This window comes from Trachurus trachurus (genome assembly GCF_905171665.1).
Source record: "Trachurus trachurus genome assembly, chromosome: 22".
In the NCBI taxonomy this organism is placed as follows: Eukaryota; Metazoa; Chordata; class Actinopteri; order Carangiformes; family Carangidae; genus Trachurus; species Trachurus trachurus.
Window position 1 is genome coordinate 4,405,993 of NC_139907.1, and position 23,472 is coordinate 4,429,464.

Sequence of the window (23,472 nt, forward strand, 5' to 3'; positions counted from 1 at the left end):
ACCCTTTATATTTCTGCTTTAGTGAATAAAAAACCAACAAAACTGGACAAAGCAAGAAGATAAAATAGATAAATTCACATTTTTCAACCCCAAACTGGTGAAAAACCACAAACAAATAAAGAAACAAAAGGAAGTTTTTGCAGTAAATGTGAGGAAATAAAGAAAACAAGAGGAGATCACAAACCAAAAGACTTCCTTAAACACATTAAATCTGCAGCAGATGCAGCGAGTTATGTTTTTAATTATCGTGTGAATGAAATTAATCCACAAGAGGAAACTCATCTGCGAGTTTGATGATCAATTAATGGTTTTTAATTACTTTCATTCCCCGGTGCTGCTGTTTTTTGTTAGTTTTTTTCCTGCAATGTCAGGATTTGATTATTTTCTTTGATTTATTTGCATTTTATTATGTAATTTTGATTAAATATTGAATTGAAACGTGTCAGATTTGTACAAAAAACACATCACATGACGTGACCAGGTTTCCCTCCTGTCGTCAACATTAAAGCAGATATCAGCTTCACGGCCGTTTCGGCTAATGCTGCGTTCAAGGCAGGCTTTTGAAACCGTAAGTTACAGCTTCAAGTCACAACTACGACTTGGTAGCGTTCCAGGTAACCCGTAGCTCGTGTTTTTACCATCCTGTTGTCTGTGAAAGTTCCCTATAACGGCCACTCGTAACTTCCGACCCGTGAACTCGTACCAGATCGAACTGGTATGACTTCACAGGAAGGAAAAACACAAAGTACGAGTTTCTTTGAACGCACCATGAGTTAGCAGCCCCCGCCCTTGTCAGGCATCAATTGGTCCTCGTGCTACGTCACCACATTCACGCGCATCCCTTGGCTGCACACACAGCCCTTCATGCCGTTCTCTCTCCTCATTGGATAACACTTGTATCCCACAAGGAAAATTTTCTCCTCGGGTTACAGCAGAGCAGAGTGACGGAGAGACTCGTGTTTAGGCTGAAATACTTCATGTAAGTGATTGCTGACGGAAAATAGGACTATTTAGGACTTATATTAACAAAAACATTCCACTGATATCTGCTTTAATCTCACTCAGACGCTTCATTACAGCAGCTCACGGGTTCACACTCATCAACTCATCATCATCACCACCACCACAGCAGGCTTGAGAGATGCTCACACAACAACAACCACAACAACAACAACAACAACAACCTCCTCCTCCTCCTCAGTCTAGATACGAGGTGGTGCAGAGCATCATGTGAGTTAAAGGTTCTCAATCTTATTCTGGAGCGTTTTTTACTGAATTGCTTGAAATCCTCTTCACACTCCACAACCAACCAATTAACTAAATGCTTTTTCACAAAAATGAAAAAAAAAAGCCAGTCGCCTGTGGGACGACGGACAAGTCTGTAAAAACTAGGGCTGACCCGATAATCATATTTTGATAATCGAAGCTTCGCGGACATAAAATCGATCAAAATCGAAGCTTCGACGGCCGGGGGGTGCGCGATCGTAACGTCTGATGGTGGGGGGGGGGGGGGGGGGGGGGGGGGTTGATGCGCACGATCGTAGCGGAAATAACGAAAGTAATGGCAAACAAACACTGCATATCTCCAAAATCGATGGCAACGAACAAAGCTTCGAAGCTTCGAATTTTTTGGGTCAGCCCTAGTAAAGACCAACGAACCATCCACTCGTGTTGAACGCTACGTAAAAAGGCAATTGGATCGCCATGTGTCAATCAAACCAGGGTTCCCACTCTTTCCTTAAAATCTTTTTCCAAGACATTTTTCAGCTGCTACTGTTCCAAGTATTTGCTTTGTGTGTCGTAATGTTACATGATTATCTCATAGCGTGGTGAATGTGCAGGTCACAACTTGTCCAACAGAGCATTTTGGAGTTGTTGGACTGTGTATTTGACGTCACGTCTCTGCCCCACTGATCTCAAAAACATGCACCGATAATTAAAGGTGATGAACCTACTGCTATGACTATAGGGATTATGGTGAGAGGAGGATTTGCAAAAAAAAAAAAAAGTTGAACTATCCCTTTAAGTTAAACATCACATCTCCATCTCTTCACCTCCTCTAATGACCAGACACCGAGCCTCCTCCTCCTCTTGACCTCTTGACTGACCAAGTGAGCAGATTTGTAACGGCCAAAAATGCTTTTTAGTCTTTAACGCTGCTACGAGGCATCGAGAGATCTGAGTGCTATTTATTATTGACTACACCTCTTTCTCTCTCTCTCTCTCTCTCTCTCCTCCCATCCATAAAAATGTAAAAAGGCATCAATACTTCATGAGTTCAGTTTGCTGCTGCTGCTGCTGCTGCTTCGCTTCAAACCCACCAACACATCGCAGGACACTGACACACAAACAGAACAAAAAAAAACATGTGTTTCCACTTTTTAGCCCAAGAGACAATTAATAACGACAGAAACCCAAGGAAAAGGATGTAAAACTACACTTTAAAAAGCCATGGAGACAGAAATTGGACTAAAATTTTCCTATTTATGTTGATTTTTTTAGACATTTTAGAGCTAAAATCTTTTCTGAGACGATAAATATTTGTATATTTGTGCATTTTCCACATTAAAAAGCCACAGAGACAGAAATTGGACTAAAATTGACCTATTTATGTTGATTTTTTTTAGACATTTTAGAGCTAAAATCTTTTCTGAGACGATAAATATTTGTATATTTGTGCATTTTCCACATTAAAAAGCCACAGAGACAGAAATTGGACTAAAATTGACCTATTTATGATGATTTTTTTAGACATTTTAGAGCCAAAATCTTTTCTGAGATGATAAATCTTGGTTTATTTGTGCATTTTCCACATTTATCTACTGTCTAACTGTAATTATGTTGTGTGACTGCGAATAAAATGTACGACAGCAAAGACGTCAGAGCTGAAAAGTCTGGTCTTCATAAAGATCTTTTCTATATTATATACATCATTAAAGCATGTATCGATCTTTTTTGGTCAATAAAATCACACAAACATTGGCAGGTCCCGTCCTAAAGAGTCCAAATGACGTCAGCTGCTTTAAGATTGATGATATGAAAGAAGAATATTGATTAAAATATATATTCTTAAGGCTGTAATCAGCTCATTTTTGGCATTTTTACAAGAAGATTCATTATTTTTGTTGAATGAGTCACTGGAGTGAAGAGCGTTGTTTTATTATGTGATGGATCGTTAAAACAAACGTCTTGTTGAGAAGATAAATCGTTGGTTATTAATCTCTCAGACAGATTTCAAACCTGCGGAGCCTCAAACCCACTGGTCCATCGAGCCGCCCAGATATATAAAAACATGACTCCTGACATAACAGAGACAATAACTCGACTGCCGTGTGTAGGATTAACTTCTCAGATCAAAAACCTGAACAAGATGAAACAAATAACGATGGAAAAATAAAGATAATTGTGTAAAACTACACTTTTTTAAACCATAGCCACCAAAATCACACCCGGATCGAGTTATTAGCTGTAAGAAATGTTCATTTTGGCAATTATATAAACTAAAAAGTGTTAACAAATCAGTTTATTTGTGTTTTTTGCACATTTTCCACTGTTGTTTCTGAATAATATCTGAAATCGGGTTTTTGTGACAGATCATTCAGTCTTTAAAATGACAAACATGGCAAAAATTGTTCCCCATAAATAACGTTTCCCACAATAATATAACGTTGGTGACGGGTTTTGTGTAAATAAATTGTCTGTGGACTTTTTGGATGCCCAGAAATAAACGGCGAAGGTTCATGCTGCAGTATTTAAGATACAAGAACTGGTTACGGCTAATGAGGATGTTTTTATTTAATTATTCATTTATTTCAGACACATTTGACCGGAAATAAATTAAGAAATGTGTTTTTCTTCGACTTCAGAAACAAACAGAATATTCAGTCGACGCCGTTTCTCTGTGTTTGTGCAGAAAACGACTTAAACACCAGACTGAGCAGTGAAGACGAGTATCAGCTGAAATCACATGTTTCTATATAATGGCAGTGTGTGTGTATGTGTGTGTTAGTGTGTGTGTGTGCGTGAGGCTGAGATAATAAATCTCACCTCTCTCCACTTTCAGAGACAAGTGAAGGGTTAATTATGAGGCCTTCAGGACAAAGTCGACTGGGTTTGGAGGCCATGTTGGCGAGCAAAGCCTGGTCGAGTCTGGCTGCTGACGAAGAGGAGGAGGAGATGTGTGCAACAAAACAGCAAATTATGTATGTAACCTGCTCTGTTGAAGGTAAATAACACATTTCAACTAATGTAAGTTGAAAAGTTTTATCTTAAAAAGTCGCTGTACACTGAACATGGCAATATTTCACAATAAAAGCCCAAATAAGAAACTAATGGAGTTCACTGTGGACGAGGCCTCAGAGCGACACCCGGGCTTGAGGCTGGTTGGGTAAAACTCAGAGTGGGAGAAGACTAATGACTGCATTTCATTTTTTGGTGAACTATTACTTTAATACGTTCTTTGTTACAAATCACCATAATATAATAATAATAATATATAAACAGTCATGATGTTCCATGTGTCCACTAGTCTACTCTGTAATCAGCAGACTCTGCGTGCTTAACTCCAAGTACAAGAAAAGTAAACCGGGTGCCAGTCCAAAAAATCAACAGAGTACAGCACTTTTTGACAGCACTCACTATAAGTTTAACACTTTTTAATTCATGAAAACGGACTGCCGAAACGCGTCCGTTTTCTTGCTGCTGTGCAGTTTCATGAATTAAAAAGTGTTAAACTTACTTAACTTTTTTGTACACTAGTCTACTCTGTCATCTCGTTTTGCTGCCGTCACGGCAACTTGTAATGGAAGCAGGTTTTCAGGATCTCAGGAGCTTTAATCAAGAACACACAGAGATTTTAAGTTTTCTGCGAAGTAGAGGAGAGTCGGTCGCCACATTTATTACACACACAATGAACCCGCAATTTAAACAGGATTTCAAAGGAGGTTAAATCGAAAGCAACTGAACTTAGTTATTTGTCTAGGAAGACGTTTCACCTCTCATCCAAGAGGCTTCATCAGTTCATGTACGCAGCTGACCAGGCTGGGACTGGTCCAACTATCTGGTGTGGAGACTCACTATTTAACCTCTTGTGTGGGCGTTTCACAAGGGTGATGATGTCACTGGTTCCCTTTTGTGCTCCAAGTGCCAACGACAGTAGTTGGAGTGACAGTCGTTGGTGGGAAGTTGGTTTCGACTTCGTTAGTGCCCTATTGTGTTCTAACGACAGTCGTTGGAGTCACTTGCCACTTGTGAACAGTAGTTGTTCTTTGAGGCTAGATTGTTGAGTCTCCTGGGAAGGGATGAAAGGGCAGCATTGTAAATTGGGGATAGGTGGTGTCTCAGACCTCCTCCCCTGTTGAGGGTTGGTTTTTCTACTTTTACAAAAATGGCTTCTTTTACTCCTCTTTCAAACCATCTGTCCTCTCTGTCTAGGATTTGGACATTGCTGTCCTCAAAGGAGTGGGCTTTCTCCTTGAGATGTAAATGAACAGCAGAGTCCAGTCCTGAGGAGTTTGCTCTCCTGTGTTGGGCCATGCGTTTATGCAGTGGTTGTTTTGTTTCTCCAATGTAGAGGTCTTTGCATTCCTCGTTGCATTGGACTGCATACACCAGATTGCTTTTGTGGGTGTGTGGTGTTCTGTCCTTGGGATGTACCAGTCTCTGTCTGAGTGTGTTGCTGGGTTTGAAATACACAGGGATACGGTGTTTGTTAAAGATCCTCCTGAGTTTTTCTGATACTCCAGACACATATGGAATGACTATGTTTTTTCTCTTGTTTTGTCTTTCTTTCTCAACCACTTTGCTGGTTTTCTTTCTGGAAGCAGCTGCAGTTTTCACAAAGGTCCAGTTAGGGTAACCACAAGTTGTGAGGGCGCCTCTCAGGTGCTTGTGTTCTGCCCCTTGGGCCTGTGAGCTGGTGGGCACGTTATCAGCTCTGTGTTGCAAAGTTCTGATAACACCAAGCTTATGTTCCAGAGGGTGGTGAGAGTCGAAAAGTAGATATTGGTCTGTATGTGTGGGTTTTCTGTATACCCCAATGTGGAGGCTCCTGTCCTTTTTCATATGGACGTCACAATCTAAGAAAGGCAGACTATTGTCCTTGACATCCTCTCTGGTGAACTTGATGTTTTTGTCCACTGAGTTAATGTGTTCGGTAAAAGCTTGCACTTCTTTGGTTTTGATTTTAACCCATGTGTCGTCCACATACCTGAACCAGTGGCTCGGTGTTGTTCCTTCAAAGGAGTTTAAAGCCTTGTTCTCTACCTCCTCCATGTACAGATTTGCCACAATAGGGGATACTGGTGAACCCATGGCACAGCCGTGTTTTTGTCTGTAAAATTTGCCGTTGAACTGGAAGTATGTGGTGTTCAGGCATAAATCCAGAAGCTGGCAAATATGTTCGGGTTTGAGTTTTGTTCGGTTTTGCAGGGAGTTGTCTTGTGTGAGTCTTTCCCTTACTGTGGCCGAAGCCTCCATAGTTGGAATACAGGTAAAAAGAGAAGTCACATCGTAGGATACCATAGTGTCATCTGGTTCCATTTGTATGTCCCGGACTTTACCCACAAAGTCTATAGAGTTTTGGATGTGGTGTGGGGTGTTCCCCACCAAAGGAGCCAAGATATTGGCTACGTGTTTGGCTATGTTGTAAGTGACCGAGTTTATGCTGCTGACGATGGGCCTGAGCGGGGACCCTTCTTTATGGATTTTGGGGAGTCCATATAGGCATGGGATTGAATCCTGGGGATAAAGCCGGTAGTATTGTGTTTTGTCAATGACCCCTTCTTTTTGTAATTGTTGTAGACATTCTATCACCTTCTTTTTATAGCCACTGGTCGGGTCTCGTTTCAGAGTTTCATAAGTGTTAGAGTCGCTGAGTAGTGTAGATATCTTAGCCTGGTAGTCAGTTGTATTGAGCACAACTGTGCATCTACCTTTGTCTGCTGGGAGGATTGTAATGTTTTGGTCTTTGCTCAATGCCGTCACTGCTTTCCTCTCCTCAAAGGTGAGGTTAGAGGGGGGGACCTTAGCCTCGGCCACCGCCGCTGACACTTTTAACCTTAGCTGATCTGCCTCAGTTCCGGTTAAGTTGTTTTTCCTTATAGCAGATTCTGTAGCTGTAATCAAATCCACTATAGGTAGCTCTTTCGGTGTCATGGCGAAGTTCAAGCCTTTGGCTAGGACCTCTTTCTCAGGTTGGGTGAGTTCTCTGTCAGACACATTCTTAACCCATCTGTTTTGTGTTTCTTTCTGTGCTGAGTGGTCAGTTTTTTGCCCCCATGTGAGTATTTCTGTGTTATTGTCAACATGTCTAGATTGTAAATTGCGGAATTTCTTGGTTTGTCTCTCTTTGCTTTTGTTATGTTGTGATAGTTGTGCCTTTTGGGTGAAATCCACAACTTTCTCCATGATGGAGCCAGGTAAGAGTGTTTTCAGTTTAAGCAGTGAGTGGTCAGTTTTCTCTTTTAGCCCCTCGATAGTGAAGTTGACCTGTCTTATTCGTTCGTTAAGGAGTTGGTTTTGAGCCTTTTCCATGATTTTCTCCACTCTATGCCCTCTCATAGTGGAATTCAAGCGTAGGCTAGTTGGTGTAAGCCTTTGTTGTCTGCATCTCAGACTGAACCGTAGGTGGTTCCTGTAATCTGCAATTTTCCGAGCCAACCTTTCATGTTCCCGCACCATTCTAAGGGTAGCCACCCCAAATTGTTCTGCAATAAGCCGGTGCATATTCTCATTTGTCCAGGTCATAGTATTTCAAAGGAGGTTAAATCGAAAGCAACTGAACTTAGTTATTTGTCTAGGAAGACGTTTCACCTCTCATCCAAGAGGCTTCATCAGTTCATGTACGCAGCTGACCAGGCTGGGACTGGTCCAACTATCTGGTGTGGAGACTCACTATTTAACCTCTTGTGTGGGCGTTTCACAAGGGTGATGATGTCACTGGTTCCCTTTTGTGCTCCAAGTGCCAACGACAGTAGTTGGAGTGACAGTCGTTGGTGGGAAGTTGGTTTCGACTTCGTTAGTGCCCTATTGTGTTCTAACGACAGTCGTTGGAGTCACTTGCCACTTGTGAACAGTAGTTGTTCTTTGAGGCTAGATTGTTGAGTCTCCTGGGAAGGGATGAAAGGGCAGCATTGTAAATTGGGGATAGGTGGTGTCTCAGACCTCCTCCCCTGTTGAGGGTTGGTTTTTCTACTTTTACAAAAACAGGACTCTTGGTTTTTTCTTTTTGTTGACAGTAGTTGTGTCTTCTGTCGTCTAATTATCGCCCTGCCAATTGTGCAGCGCTGGAAAGAGGCAAAGGTGGAAGTGGCGAAACTTCCAAAATAAAACAACCGGAAGTGAAAATTAGACAAAACAAACGATTTTATATTTTTTCATTCTCTCTCTGTGACCCGATGGAGAGGACGTTCCTATGAAGTTTCTGCCTCCTAATTGTCTTTTTCTTTTTAAACCAGGAACTTCCTCAGTGGAAACTTGTTCAGTTTCTTTCTTTCTCTCTTTCTCTCTTTCTTTCTGTCTTTCTGTGCTGCCCTACATAGCCGCCAGGAGCCGAGGGGATGGGAATACTTTGTCAGGTATGTCCTGCCGTAAACAGAATTAGTGGGATAAACACCAGAGAGAGAGAGAGAGAGGGAGAGGCAGCGATGATTCACCACATAACGCCACCGTTAGGACGTCGACCTGCTGCTGCTGCTGATCCTCTCATACCACCACCATGATGCACCACCGCCGTCGTCCCGTCACCGTTACACAACGCTGCAGTCTTGTGATCAATACACATCATGCACCTTGAGGCCAATCGACACACACACACAGTCCGAGGATGAAGTCACACAAACACACACAGACAGTTGGGTTTTGTGGAAACTCCTTCCCTGACTCAATTACAAAGCGATGTGAGGCCTGTAAACTAAAATCCCGTCGGTCGAGAGACTTTGAGGTGAGTCACAAACCCACGTCGCTGTTTGTCGCAGTATTAATCTTTTCATGTCACATAAGCATTTGAGATTACCCACGACTTCCAGCAAATGTGGGTTAATCAGCTCTAAATATATATTTTTTATCTTTACCTTTTGTGTATTTATGTATACAAGAATGTATAAATGTGACAATGTATGTATATAATATGGTCTCAGCATATGGGGAATAAGGGCTTGACAGGGTGAAAGAGTTTCTAGTAGAGATGCAACAATTAATGGAACAATAATCGATTATAAAATTAATCATCAACTATTTTGATAATCTAATAAGCGATTTTTTAAAGAAGAAAAGTCAAAATTCTCTGATTTCAGCTTCATAAATGTGAATATTTCTGGTTTCTCTTTGGTTTGTGGACAAAACAAGAGATTTGAGGACGTTGTCGTGTGGTTTGGGAAACACTGATTGACATTTTTCAACATTTAACATTTTATTGACCAAACAACTAATCAATTAACCGACAAATTTATCGATACAGATTTTTTAATTATTTTTTTACCTCATATGTATTTTTTTATTTTATGTATTTTGTATTTATACCTCATATGTATTTTTTTTTTTAGATTATTGTGTGTCTTTAGCTTAATTTATATTGTAGATAAGTCTGTAATTCTTTAGATAGATCTGTTTTTTTTATTTTCTGTTGTTACAATGAATGAATGCTTGATGCACAGCTGCTGCTATAACAATTGCAATTTCCTGTGAAGGATTATTAAAGTATCTATCTATCTATCTATCTATCTATCTATCTATCTATCTATCTATCTGATGTAGGCTTTTATGTTAAAAAAAAACACAAAAACAATGAAAATATGAGAATAAAATAAAAAACTCCTGTCTTCTTCCTGTTCAGGCTTCGTTCTCTGCTCTACGACGCTTCATGAAAAAGGAAAAACCTCGACTCAGGGAGCAGAGTTCGTCCCGGGCTCCGAGCGTCTGAGCCGACGTCAGTGTTTAGATTTAATCAAGATTTCCAAGTGCCACACTCCCTGTGTGACCTTTGACCTCTGGACCCGGACAACAACAACAACAACAAGAAGCCCCCGAGCGTCGAGCTGCTGAATCAGGACAGAGAGAGAGGGAGGGAGAGGCAGCAGCAGCAGCAGCAGCAGCAGCAGCAGCAGCAGCAGCAGCAGCAGCAGCAGCAGCAGCAGCAGCAGCAGCAGCAGCAGCAGCAACTCGCCAGGAGCCAGTGACAGATGTGAACGTCGACTCAGCTCCTCCGAACTATTAAGAACAGAGGCTGAAAATAAACATTTAGGCTTCGGAGACGATATCCCCCGCTATCAGCCGCTCGCCAACTCCTGCTCTTACATAAGAGGTCAGGACGCAGCGGTGCCGGCGCTGATGCAGGTTGGACGAGCTGCTGCTGCAGAGCGGAGAGGAAAAAATAAATAAACTAACTAAACACGAGACCCGACTTCTTTTTTAAAGCTCATCTGAACCTGAACGCAGCATCTGATGCACAAAACCCCGGAGGAGCTGCACGACGGCCGAGTAGAAATGTGTTTTTTGGGGGTTTTTTTGTATTCCTCTTTCATTTATCGTCTAAAAACCTCATGAAAAGACCAAAACTCTCAATAATTGTGGATAAAAACATCTTTAAAAAACCAGCAAAAGCTTCAGTCTTCATATGAAACAGCTGAGATTTATAGTTTTTAGAGTAAAATGTGCATTTGTTGGGAACTAATTTCAGCGAATTAATACACATTTGGTGCATTTTCTGGTTAATCGCTCCAAACTGTGGCTCACTGAGGCATTTTTTAATAGTTTTAATAGTTTTTTGGGGGATTAGGAGGTTAAGAGAAATCATGACCGGCTGATTAAAGACGCTTATTCTCTCACTGGAGCTTTGTTCTGTTGAAGCTCAACTCCTTTCTAAAGATTTCTGCCCTTATGTTGGTTTTCTGGAAACACGAGAGCCCGGAAATTATTATTTTAACCACGTTGCATTTGTTCTTTTCACATAATTATTATTATTTCCCACCTATAACTGATATCATATGGTTACGTTCTGTCTGTTATGGTTCATGTGGGTCGATCTGATCCCTGTCTGGTCTCGTCGGGTCACAGCAGCTCCATGATGCACTGTGGAGTCTGGTGGATCAAAATGTTCGATCGCCTTCGTTTCATTTGTATAAAAACCAAAGTGAGTCAACAGTTTGTATGCGTCTTGACCAGGGCTGAAACCAAACAGTCGACTAAGAAGTCATTAATCGACCTAAATTTCATGGGTTGATAATAAAGAATCACCTTGGAGCTGCTCCTGGTGTGTGGACTAACCTATTTTATGCATTGTGTGTCTGGCACCGAGCTTTTAGATGTTGTAGATGTGCGTGCAGTTTCTGTGGTTTGTCAAAATTAAGTCAAAATCTATACGACTGAACTGTGCATGGAAGGAAAGAGGGCTTTTATTTTGAAGGGTCAGATGCTGGAAGTCGTGACACTCACTCAGTTGACAGTCGGTCTCCTTTTTCTGACACATTCAGAATTAGAATATGAAATTGATCGTTTTCAAAAGGTGTTCAGAAATGGCTGTTTGTCCTGTTTGTCGCGCCTCCTTCTACATGTTTTCACGAGTTTACCCAAGTAAGGAAAACAAATTTGATTGGTCGTTATGGAGCGGGCAGGATATTAAATGTTTGGGGCGAGACCGAGCTCCGTGTGTGTCTCAGATGTTTGATTGACGGATGACGGATGGAGCAACGTGACGTATAATCCGTGCGCCTGCATTATCCAATGCGGGGAAAAAAATACCACACTTTCATCCCGGATTTACTCAAACATAGAATTTTGCACAAAGTTTGGCCTACATCGTCTGAAAGATGAATTATTACACTAATGTTAAGACCCACAGTGGGCTCAAATTCAATTTTCTTTTCTGAACACCTTTAAGGCTCATAATAATTTAAAAAGTTATTCAGTCGTTGAGGCCGTTACAGGTTCATAAGATGTTACAGTAAATACTTAAAAACAATAAATGTAATGTTCAGTCTCCTCTCTTTCCTCGTTGTTCTGACACATCATCACAATCATTTCCGCTTTGCCGCAGGTGTCGTTAACATGCGGCGGCTTCATGCTTGAGCTTGTAAACAATAATATCCTATTTTAAAAGGCCTATTATTACATCTTTATATCTCATTATCTGCAACAATTAGTCGACTAATGGCCCTAAATGACGATTAGTGTTGGTCTTGACATCTCTTTCATCCAGGAGCGGTGACTTCTAAGAATCGTGTCGTCATGAGACGGAGCTGGACGACCTGTTTATATGTTTCCAGGTTAAGCTCAGCTGATTGGCTAATGGCTTTACCTACATGTTCACCATTCAGACACAAGCTGTATTTATTTTCCTCACGTAACTCTCTGCATTTAAACTATTCCTTGAACGTGAGTGAATGAAATTGGCAGAAATGTTTGTCTTGCTAGTTTTGAATGTAACGTGAAGAATCAATCCTGTTGTTTGGAGACCGTGTAGAAATAATTGCCATTGCACAAATTTCAAGTCTGTCAAGTTTTGTATCAACTTGTATTTCCGCGTTAATCACAAATCAGTAAAGACAAGGTGTTCCTTTCTGGACTTAAAGCAGAAGTGAGTGATATATTTGTGTTAATATAAGTCTTAAATAGTTATATCTTCCGACAGCAATCACTTACATAGAGTGTTTGGACTGAAACACGGGTCTGTCAGTCACTCTGCTCTGCTCTGAGCCGAAGAGAAAACATTTATCGTATCCTACAGTTTTTATCCAATGAGGAGAGAGAACGGCATGCAGGGCTGTGTGTGCAGCCAAGGAACGCCGTGAATGTGGTGACGTAGCGACGAGGACTGTTATGGTGCGTTCAAGGAAACTCGTATTTTTCCGACCGTGAAGTGGTACCAGTTCGATCTGGTACGAGTTCACCGGTCGGAAGTTACGAGTGGCCGTTATAGTGACTTTCACCGGTAAAACAGGTCGGAAAAACACGAGTGGGTTGCCTGGAACGCTACAAAGTCGTAAGTTGTGACTTGAAGCTGTAATTTACGATTTCAAAAGCCTGCCTGGAACGCAGCATTAGCGAAAACGACCGGATCACTCACTTCTGCTTTAAACAAACACAAACATGTAGGTGAGTCTGGATGTTTTTTTGTGAAACTGGTTTTGTAGACAATTTGAAATATGCAATAAATAATCAAAATGGTGGGAAGGGGGAAAAAAAGTTCACAAATCTAATCCGTGTCAGGATTTCCTTCAAATCTGAATCCTCGACTCACGACCCAAGAAACAAGAGAGAGGGGAGAAAAAAAGAAAAGCAGAGAAAGTTGGACTATAAATAGGAACAGCGTGACAGGAACAAGGAACATTTAACGCGTCAATCACGAAAAAAAAAAAAAAGTACAAAAGACGTAATAAATGTAGTTTCTTTTTTCTTTTTCTGTTCCCTCTAAGCGTGCTCCAGTTCCTAAAATAAACATCAAGAGAAATCTTCATATTCCTGGCGGAGCAGCAGGAAAAATAAAAAACCTTCTTCTACTTCTTCTTTTCCTTCTTGACTGTGACAAACCAGGAACCTAAAAACAACAAGGGCCAACGCCGCCACCGCTGCTGCCGCTGCCGCCGCCGCCAATGACAACGACAGCGACAAAAGCCTCACGCTTTGTGCCTCCGTGCTGTCATGACTCAGTGTTTTTCTGTCAGTGTAGTGTCACAGCCAAACGCCACCGGGCCGCGGCCTCACGGATACAAAAGCCAGAATCAATGGAGCTTTGGAAAAACTGATGGAAAACCACTCGCAGACCGACCGACCGCCGAGAGGGACGAGGGAGGGAGAGGAGGGAGAGGGGGGGGAGCCAGAACATTGACAACCAGCATCACCATCATCATCATCGTCATGACTACCACCAGCCAGACTCCCTCCTTCCTCCTCCTCCTCCCTTCTTGTCTGATGAGCCCAAAAAAAAAAAAGTAAATAAATAAAAAAGCCTCAGGAGCCGCAGCAGCTGAGTCGATATCGCTCCGACTTCCCCGAAATGACTTCCAGGCTGAGAGACCGAGCCAACATGTACAGCAGCAGCAGCAGCAGCAGCAGCAGCAGCACAGATCAAAACAACCAAACACACACACACACACACACACACACACACACGGGAACACACACACATCTCCTCCTGCTAATGAGTGAACACATGAAAAGAAAAAGGGAGAGAGACAAAGCTACGGGGCAGCTCTCACTCTCACTCTCTTTCTCTCACAACTCGCTGACTTGAAAACTGTAAAGTGAAACTCGCCGCTCGCTGGGCAGCGAACGCAGCGTTCACACTCCCAGCCTCTGAACATTTGCATTTTAAAAGCACCAAAAAAACAAAAAAAACAACTGCTGCTTCCTGATTTGGTTGATTTAACGAGGAAAAACAAAACACAACAAAACAAAACCGTCACTCCCAGTTGCACAACGACCGAAAACCTTCACAGGGAAACAAATCTAGACTTTCTTAAACTCTAATGTTTGCCCTAATTTTCTCTCCTTTAAAGGACAATTCCAGGCAAATTCAACCTGAGTTCAACCTCTAGTTTCTACTATTTTAGGTCTAAAAGAATGAACATGCAGATTTTCTGTTTAATATCTTCTGTTCTGCAGTAGTTGTGTCCTCGCATCGCCACAGCAGCGTTTAATGAGAGTGGATAGATCTTAGGCTGTTTAGGCTGTTTACATCCCACAAAACCGCAGAAATACAAAGTGTCAGTGTGTTTACAGGTCGTCTGAAGCTCCCGTTTGTTTTATCAACAGAGGAACATCATTGACTCGGAGGCTCGATGTTTTCGTAGCAGTGAGAGTAAATCTGGTTCATTCGGACGATAAAGACAAACATTTGTTCATATGTTTGTCTTACGAAGTCTCGTGCAGAGTCAAGTTGACGCACGACACACAACAAAAAGAAAGCAATACAAGTGCCTTATTATAATAAATGTATGTTTTTATCGCCCGAATAAACAACAGCCAACGTTAAAGGGATAGTTCAACATTTTGGCAAATTGGTTCGTTACCTTTAATTGCCGGTGCAAGCTGTTTTTAGAACGGTGGAGCAGAGCGTTACAGACAGAGTTGTTTTAGAGGGAAATAAAGAGACTGTTTGATGAAAAACTGTCCCTGAAGGCAACGCGCATCAGAGGTTTTGCATCAATTCACCTCTAAAACAACTCTGTCTGGTAACGTTGTGTTATTATCTCATAGTGTGGTGAATGTGCAGGTCACAACTTGTCCACCAGAGCGTTGTGGAGTTGTTGGATTGTGTATTTGATGAGTTTGATGAGGGAAACCAAGAAATCCCATGAGCCTCCGTAGCGTAGCTCTGAGCAGCTCACGGCTCTGCTCCGCCGTTCTAAAAATAGCTTGCACCGACAATTAAAGGTAACGAACCTACTGCTATGACTATAGGGATTATGGCAATGGGCCAATTTGCCAAAATGTTGAACTATCCCTTTAATCTTTATGCTACGAAAACGTCGTGGGTCCAAGTCAATGTTCCTTTGAGCTTCAGGCGATCTGGAAACTCACTGAGTCGTCTTTCTTGTGTAGTGAACAAACCCCTCGGTGTGTGTTTGAATAACCATCTGATTGTGGTTTTTATGGGATGTAAACAGCCTATAAGATCCATCCACTCCCATTAAACGCTGCCGTGGCGATGCAGCTAGGGGACAGATTCACACTGCAAAGTCCTAATGTAGAAAATAAACACCTAAGTGGGGCAGTGAATCATCTCATCACATCACACCGTCTGAAATAATAATAATAATTATAATAAAAGCTTTTTTTAATTCAGCTACGTATATGCAGAGGACACATTCTCTTTCCCAGCATGCACCGCTTCCCATTTTACACAATTAATACTCAATCTGTTGTGCATCATGAATTAGTAAATGGATTCTGCCACAGCGTAGAGAAAAGAGAGACAGAGAGGGAGAGAGAGTGGGAGTTGGGAGGATGAATTTACCTTCTGAAGGCTGTTTGGGTTCAGCTGCGTCTTGTCTATTATCTTAATTGCCACCTGTGGAGAGAGAGAGAGAGAAATATATTTATATATTTATCATCGAAAATGAGTCAAATGGGACGAGAAGAGGAAGTGTGAATCACATCAAGAGATCAGGAAGGAAATAAACTGACATTAAAAAGCAGTGTGGTGGTGAATATACTGTATATAGATATATAGCTAACAGATCTGAAAATACTTGAGTCTTTTTGTCTCCAAAACATGTTTTCATTTCCTAATGTTCATGAAATGTGCAGATGAAGTGAGTTCTACTGTTTTTATCCACTTATATTTGGTCCATCCACCGTTTTACAGCAGCACATCTCTCTGGCATTGTGACTAAATCATCATCATGTCTTCTGCTTTTTCCTTTTACTGTACAACACATCTGTCCAGTTTATTCAACAACTTGCCCCAAATTTGCTGGATGGGGGTCGAGGTCCAGAATTTGTAAATAATTTGGCTGCTTCTCCTGTGAAGGAACATGATCGTGTGACCTTGACAGTGAAACAGGCCCAGGTTGTTGTTTTTTTGCAAGTAAAACGACCTAAATCTCCTTCTGATGTCTCAGTTCTATGGTTTATAGAGCAAAATGATGATTAATGTCAACTGAAACCTCTTAAAGGGGAATTGCTGTTATTTCTACAATCTGGACCTTATTTCTAGTATAAAATACGATCATTTCCTCAGCCAGATAACTTTGGTGTCATTACAAGTCGTTCCGGCGAAATTAGCTCCAGCCGAGAGCCGCGTATATCCGTATAATGCGAGTACACGGGGCAGCGCAATGCAGCCTCTAAATAACACATTATCCGCCGCGAAAAACGTTCATTCACCAATATTTAGTTCTGATAGGCTAGTGCTATTCCCCTCTGAGTCCGGGGTTAGCTGTTATCAACATCCGGGGTCTGTAGGTTGACCTACTGACCTCTGACCTGGATGATGTCATCTCTGAGCTTGTTGCTACCGCTAATGCTACGGTTCGTTTCTGCGTGTTTCTGACAGCTAGATGAAGTTCAGCTTCCACAGGCTTCCTCTCCTCAACCTGGACTCACTAAAGCTCCGGCTAGTTGAGATAAAAATGGACCCGAATGCCGAAGCAGAATGATTATTATCAGAATGAGCCGCGCGGCGCTCAGAGATGACATCATCCAGGTCAGAGGTCAGTAGGTCAACCTACAGACCCCGGATGTTGATAACAGCTAACCCCGGACTCAGAGGGGAATAGCACTAGCCTATCAGAACTAAATATTGGTGAAATGAAGGAGTTTCTCTGCAGATAATGTGTTATTTAGAGGCTGCATTGCGCTGCCCTGTAGACTCCATTATACGGATATACGCGGCTCTCGGCTGGAGCTAATTTCATCACAACGACTTGTAATGACACCAAAGTTATCTGGGGGAGGAAATGATCGTATTTTATGCTAGAAATAAGATCCAGATTGTTAAAAAAACAGCAATTCCCCTTTAAATATGCCAAGTGGTCGTATAACTTTGGCCACAGATGTTTGTAGGGAACCACTCCTTAACAAGTTAATTACGTATTTCCTAATGTATTTGTTAAATTCTTTACAATATTTCATAATTTAACTCATTTATTTGTGATCAACTCTTCTGTTATGACATATACCGAGAACACAAATAAGAAGTAAAAAAAAAAAAAGAAGGATAGAAGAGGCAGAAAACCACAGTTTAGAGCTTTTAAAGACACTTTCAACATTGAACATGAAATATGTCCCCAAAAAGGAGCAACTACAGAATAATTAATGAGGGATTCAGGAGGGGAAAGAGCAGCGCCGCTCGGTTAAATGTCGAACGCTGTGTTCAGAGTTGGTTTTGCTCTTTCTCTTCATCAATTATGAACAAATCAAACGCTCGGCAGCAGCAGCAGCAGCTCAACTCAACCCTGGACAGAAAACACACACATCCATTACCGCCAACAAGGTTTAGACGGAGCTGTGAACCTGGGCCGCCGCCATCGTAGTCGTTGTCGATGCCTCTGGCGACTACAACAACACCACTTCTACACATTTCACTGTGTGAGATTTACGTCCCTCCAAAAATAAAAAAAAACATAAAACTATCAGTGCATCACTGTTTTACTATAAAAACTACCGGGGCCTCAATAAAACGGTCTATTATTGGCGAAGCGCTGAATTAAATCAGGAACTGTCTGGTCACAGAATAAGCAAAACAAGATTATAAATCTGGCCAGACATCCAGTTTCTCTTTTTATTTGAGATGTGACGAGCGACGGACACATTTCAGTCGGCACAAAAGAAGCATTGAGCTTTGTATTATTACAGAGTATCGGTCCGGCTCCATCACCCCCCAACCCCCCTCTCCCCTCCCCCTCCTCCTCCTCCCCCTCCTCCCCCTCCTCGCCAATGAAATTTAAATTACAGCCATGAGCTCGTTAGTCGTTTCAAGTGAAGCAAACACCGGTAAAAGAAGAGTTTCACTGTTCCTTATGTAACCGGTTTAGGTGGTTTTTACCTCAGAGGACAAAGACTCAGAATTAAGAGCACGGTCCTGGAAACAGTGACAGAAAATACCATTGACGATATTTCAGGGGTTATTCTGTGTTATTTTAATGGTTTTAATCTCTTTTTGACTTAATTTTATGACATTATTTGAAAAGAAAGGGGGGTTTCATAGACTTTAAACAGATAGTTCAACATTTTGGCAAATTGGCCCATTGCCATAATCCCTATAGTCATAGCAGTAGGTTCGTTACCTTTAATTGTAAGTGCAAGCTATTTTTAGGACGGTGGAGCAGAGACGTGAGCTGCTCAGAGCTACGCTACGGAGGCTCATGGGATTTCTTGGTTTCCCTCATCAAACTCATCAAATACACAATCCAACAACTCCACAACGCTCTGGTGGACAAGTTGTGACCTGCACATTCACCACGCTATGAGATAATAACAGATCGTTACCAGACAGAGTTGTTTTAGAGGGAAATACAGAGACTGCTTGATGAAAAACTGTCCCTGAAGGCAACGCGCATCAGCGGTTTTGCATGAATTTACCTCTAAAACAACTCTGCCTGGTAACGTTCTGTTATTATCTCATAGTGTGGTGAATGTGCAGGTCACAACTTGTCCACCAGAGAGTTGTGGAGTGGTTGGACTGTGTATTTGATATATTTGAATTGTCCAAAATGTTGAACTATCCCTTTAACATTTATATTGCTCAAGTTTTTGGTGATTTTGTTGGAAATCTTTGCAAAATATGTGTTTGTAGTCGAACTGTGAGAAAACCAAAAGGTGTTTCTCATTTTTTCGCTCCTTCCTGTTTATCTACAGGATATTGGAAACACGACTGAACATAATCTAGTCCAGCTCCAAACTGAACTGAACTAACTTGACCTCTCTGTTGCTGCACCAGCAAAAAAATAAAAAGAAACTTTAGAGTTAACATTATAGGCTTCATAAAAGTTGATTTTACAGCAGAGCAGTTACACAGACGTACCTAATAAAGTGACTGCTGAGTGTGCACCTCTGCAGAAAGTAGCACAGGTCACATAAACCTGAGTTTGACCACTGATGAGTCAATAAGAACCATTTTACATACATCTTCCATCTAATCCAGGTTCGTTTTAGTTTGTTTCTTATGCAACCACTTCGTCAATATGTGATATAATGATTATGAAACTAATAATAACTCTTTATAAAACAGTGTGTGTGTGTGTGTGTGACTCTCACCTCTCTGCCGGTGAGGATGTGTCGGGCCAGTTTGACCTTGGCGAAGTTGCCCTTGCCGATGGTTTTGAGCAGCCGGTAGTTTCCCACGTGCGGCTGCTGCGGCTCCTCCGAGCTGCGCGACCGGACGCCGGTGCGGGCCGAGCGCGTGCCGACCTCCTGGCGCCCATTGCTGTGTGACGTGTGCTGTTAGAGGGAGAGAGAGAAAGAGAGAGAAACAGTCTTTGAATCTGTGAAAACGTCTCCATGCATCAGCGGTGACTCACGTTGACCCACAGTGACGGATCCACTCAGGATATTTATGGGTCTGTATCCAGAGGAAGACAGATGGTGAACGCCACCGCAAAGAAGACCAGATTGCACATTTAAGAGGAACGATGCAGGATTTTCACCTTAACTATGCGACATTTGCACCTTAAAGGGGACATAATATGGAAATATCCCTTTTTGAAGGCTCTTTAAACAGATATTTGGGTGCTTGTTTTGTCTTTTCGTCTCCAAAATGTGAGAATTGACAAAAAAAGGTTGAAACCCATGTGGTTTTATGAGCCGTTTCCTCAGTTGTCCAACTACCTACCTGTGAGTACTGGTAAAGGGGGCGGGGCCAGGTGAGCAGTGGTTAATTTGCATTTAAAAGGACAGGCACTGAAACCAGCTGGATGAAAAGAGCTGTAATGTTTGATCCTTTGGGGTATTTTGACCGAAGCAGGTCACAGAGGTGTTTTTAAGACACCGGGGAACTATTTTAGTTTGTGGAAAAGGGGCAGAATACGTCTCCTTTAATTAACCAGCTCCAGAGTCCTCGTTCTGGTTAAATCAATGACTAGTAACTAGTTCCAGGGAGAATGGAGGCTCTCTGCCTTCCACCTAGCGTCTCTTGGCTGAAAACCAACCTTGTAAGATCAGAGCCTCCAACCAGCGTTGGGAATAACGGCGGTATAAAATAAAGGCATTCCTAACGGCACCAATTTTTTCAGTAACAAGTAATCAAAAAAGTTACTGTTTCCCCTGTTATAACGCTGTTACTGTTACTGACAATAAAATGCACCGTTACTTGACTCAAAAAGTCCCATCACAAAATAATAAAAACACCCGTCAAAAGTCTACACATTTTTTTCAGTCCATCAACGCCGTTTATAAACGGGAGGTTAGGGGGCCGAGTCCAAGTAATTTGACATATTTGAGCATTTTATAAAAAAGTAGCGCAACAGTTACTTTTCTTGGTAATAAGTTACCTTTATACTGTAGTAATTCTGCTATTTACTCAGTTGCTTTTGGGGAAATTAACTAGTAACTAATGACTTCTTAAAAGTAACGTGTCCCAGCTCTCGTCTCTGCGACACCGCCACACAAACGTAACGCGCCCCAGAACCCGTAACCCGTAATCTCTTGTTGATGACAGATAAGACTACACAGATATACACATGGTAACATGGTAGATGATAAATAACCTTATCCACCGCTCCATGGATTCATTTCAACCGGCTTCGTTGAAAACAAATGCACATGGAGGAGAGGAGGGTTAGAGACACAGAGGAGGAGAGTTCAGATTTACCTTCAGTTTTTTTACACTTTTAAATCTTACAATTAAGTTTACTGTCATTTTGAAAGCGATGTTTCAATAAATAGTGAAACATATCGATCACAAATTGCTTTTTGTCCAAATAAAAGTCCTAAATCCAAAGATATTGAGTTTACTTTCATATAAAACCATAAAAAACAAACACATTTAGGATACAAGAACCACTTTGTTGTTTTCTTTGTCTGATTCACCTTTTATCAAAACTGCTGCAAATCATTTTTATGTTTCAGCTCTAAAACAAACTCAGAATCCCAAATTATACTGAAACAAAGACGAACAGTTGAGGAACATTATCGACATGAAAAAGACTCGTCTGGTCTCGAGCTTCCACTTATTAATGAAGGTCACATTTAAGCACGAGTAATTAACGACTAAACTACAAACATGTGACCTGGGTGAAGAGCAGAAATCCTGTTTTTCTTGTTCTTTAAATGCTTCTTCTCTTAATTTTTTTGCTTTATTTTCCCTTCTGCTTTCCCTTATGTTTTAAATCTTGTTTTCATGCATTCATAAAAACGTAAAGCTCATATCAAAGTGTAAAACTCGACAGTAAGAAGAGGTGAGAGCGAGCGAGTGAGCGAGCGCTGCTGCAGCCGAGCCGGTGGCAGCTCCTGTCACAGTCACATCCTGTGGTTGGCACGCAGACGTTTCTGAAAACAGGAAGCGGAGCGGAGCAAACCGAGACTAATAAAAGTGTAAAAACAGGTTACTGGCGGTCAAAAGGTCAATTCATAAGAGCCGTTCTGGTTCAGAAGCCGTCACCACATCAATCAATCACCCCCCCCCACACACACACACCTTCAAAATAATCATCTAACAGAGTTTAAAGGGATAGTTCACCCAAAATTGAAAAGTTTCAGAGTCCTCCGTGGCTTCTCTGAGTTACAGGGGGTCTCGGCGTAGCAGTGCATGTCCATATAACGGTTGCAAATGGATACCAACTGTCTTCGTAACAAAAAGACACACCAAAAAACATCCAAATACCTCCATGCTGCTCGTATGTAATGTCCGTCTTGTATTGAAGCCCCAACATGCGAAATTGTCCCGAAAAAAATTAAATAAGTCTATATTTCAAGCTTGTTTTGTAGCGGAAGCTCCTCTTCCCGGTTTGTCAGGTGGTGTGTCTTTTTGTTACGAAGACAGTTGGTATCCTTTTGCAACCGTTATATGGACATGCACTGCTACGCCGAGACCCCCTGTAACTCAGAGAAGCCACAGAGGACTCTGAAACTTCTCCCAGCCCTTAGTCAACATGAGGGTGAAGGTGCGTTCACACCGGAGCTTTTATTGTTGTCGCTGTCGCTCGTATCACTCCGAAAAAAACGCTCCGTCGCTCAGCTGCAGCCGCTCGTCAATTTGGCACAGAGCCACAGACTCGCATTTTCACTTTGATGACATCATGCCCACTACCATGTGTCTCTGTTTACACCGGCACCACCGGCATTACGGCAGCCAATCAGCGCTGAGCGACGAGCGACTGATGGCCGGAGAGTTGGGATTTCTCATCTCGAGCGACGGGAGCGACTCGAGCGAAAAAACGCTCCGACGCTCCGTCGCTGTCGCTCCGAGCCCCAGCGTTTTTTCGCCTGGGCGATTAAACGCTCCACCGCTCGTTTGCATTGACTTAACATGTAGACTCGTCGCTCGTTCTAAAAACAAAAGGTCCGATGTGAACGCAGCTTGAGTAGATAATGCAATTTCAATTTTGGGTGAACTATCCCTTTAAACACTGTGTCTGCTGCCGTTTCCCCAAGTCATGGTCAGAAAATGAATCTGGAACTGATGAGATAATCAATTAATTTAAAAAATCCAACTATCTCCGATTCCAGATGTGAAATCATTAAAGCCCCAGTGTGTAGGAATTCACGTGAAACCGGGCAGACGTCAGACAGACAACAGACGCTGCATGTAACAGGGTAAACAAGCGTCTATGTAAACAAGTGGTCCGCCAGCACGAGGCAAAACAATACAGGCGTGACAATATGTTGTCATGGTGATGTGGTATTGTGTTTTACCGTCTTTCTCTGGTGGAGTAAAATGACATCCGGTTGGTTTGCCGACAGCCGTCTGCCTGACTGCACCTGAATGCAACACCAGTGCCTCCGTCCTTCCTCACACTACACAGTGGTGACAGTTTTAACAGGCCGAGCCCACAGCTCCGCTCAGTTTCCGTGGTTACCTACGGCCACGCTGCCACT

The 23,472-nt window shown here is 42.0% G+C and overlaps 1 protein-coding gene across 17 annotated transcripts in view; it reads right to left on the reverse strand.

The window, feature by feature from the left end:
• mark3a (MAP/microtubule affinity-regulating kinase 3a) overlaps nt 1-23,472 on the reverse strand; it is an 81,511-nt gene that overhangs the window by 51,346 nt on the left and 6,693 nt on the right. For all 17 annotated transcript variants that reach the window (XR_014596371.1, XM_083998783.1, XM_083998784.1 and 14 more), the window contains exons 2-3: nt 19,696-19,878; nt 15,953-16,006 (exon numbers count right to left, since the gene is read on the reverse strand). Coding sequence is in view for 16 of the 17 variants with exons in the window: in XM_083998783.1 (XP_083854909.1) it covers nt 15,953-16,006; nt 19,696-19,878 (237 nt within the window). In the remaining variant the exon portion in view is untranslated. The remainder of the gene's footprint in view (nt 1-15,952; nt 16,007-19,695; nt 19,879-23,472) is intronic.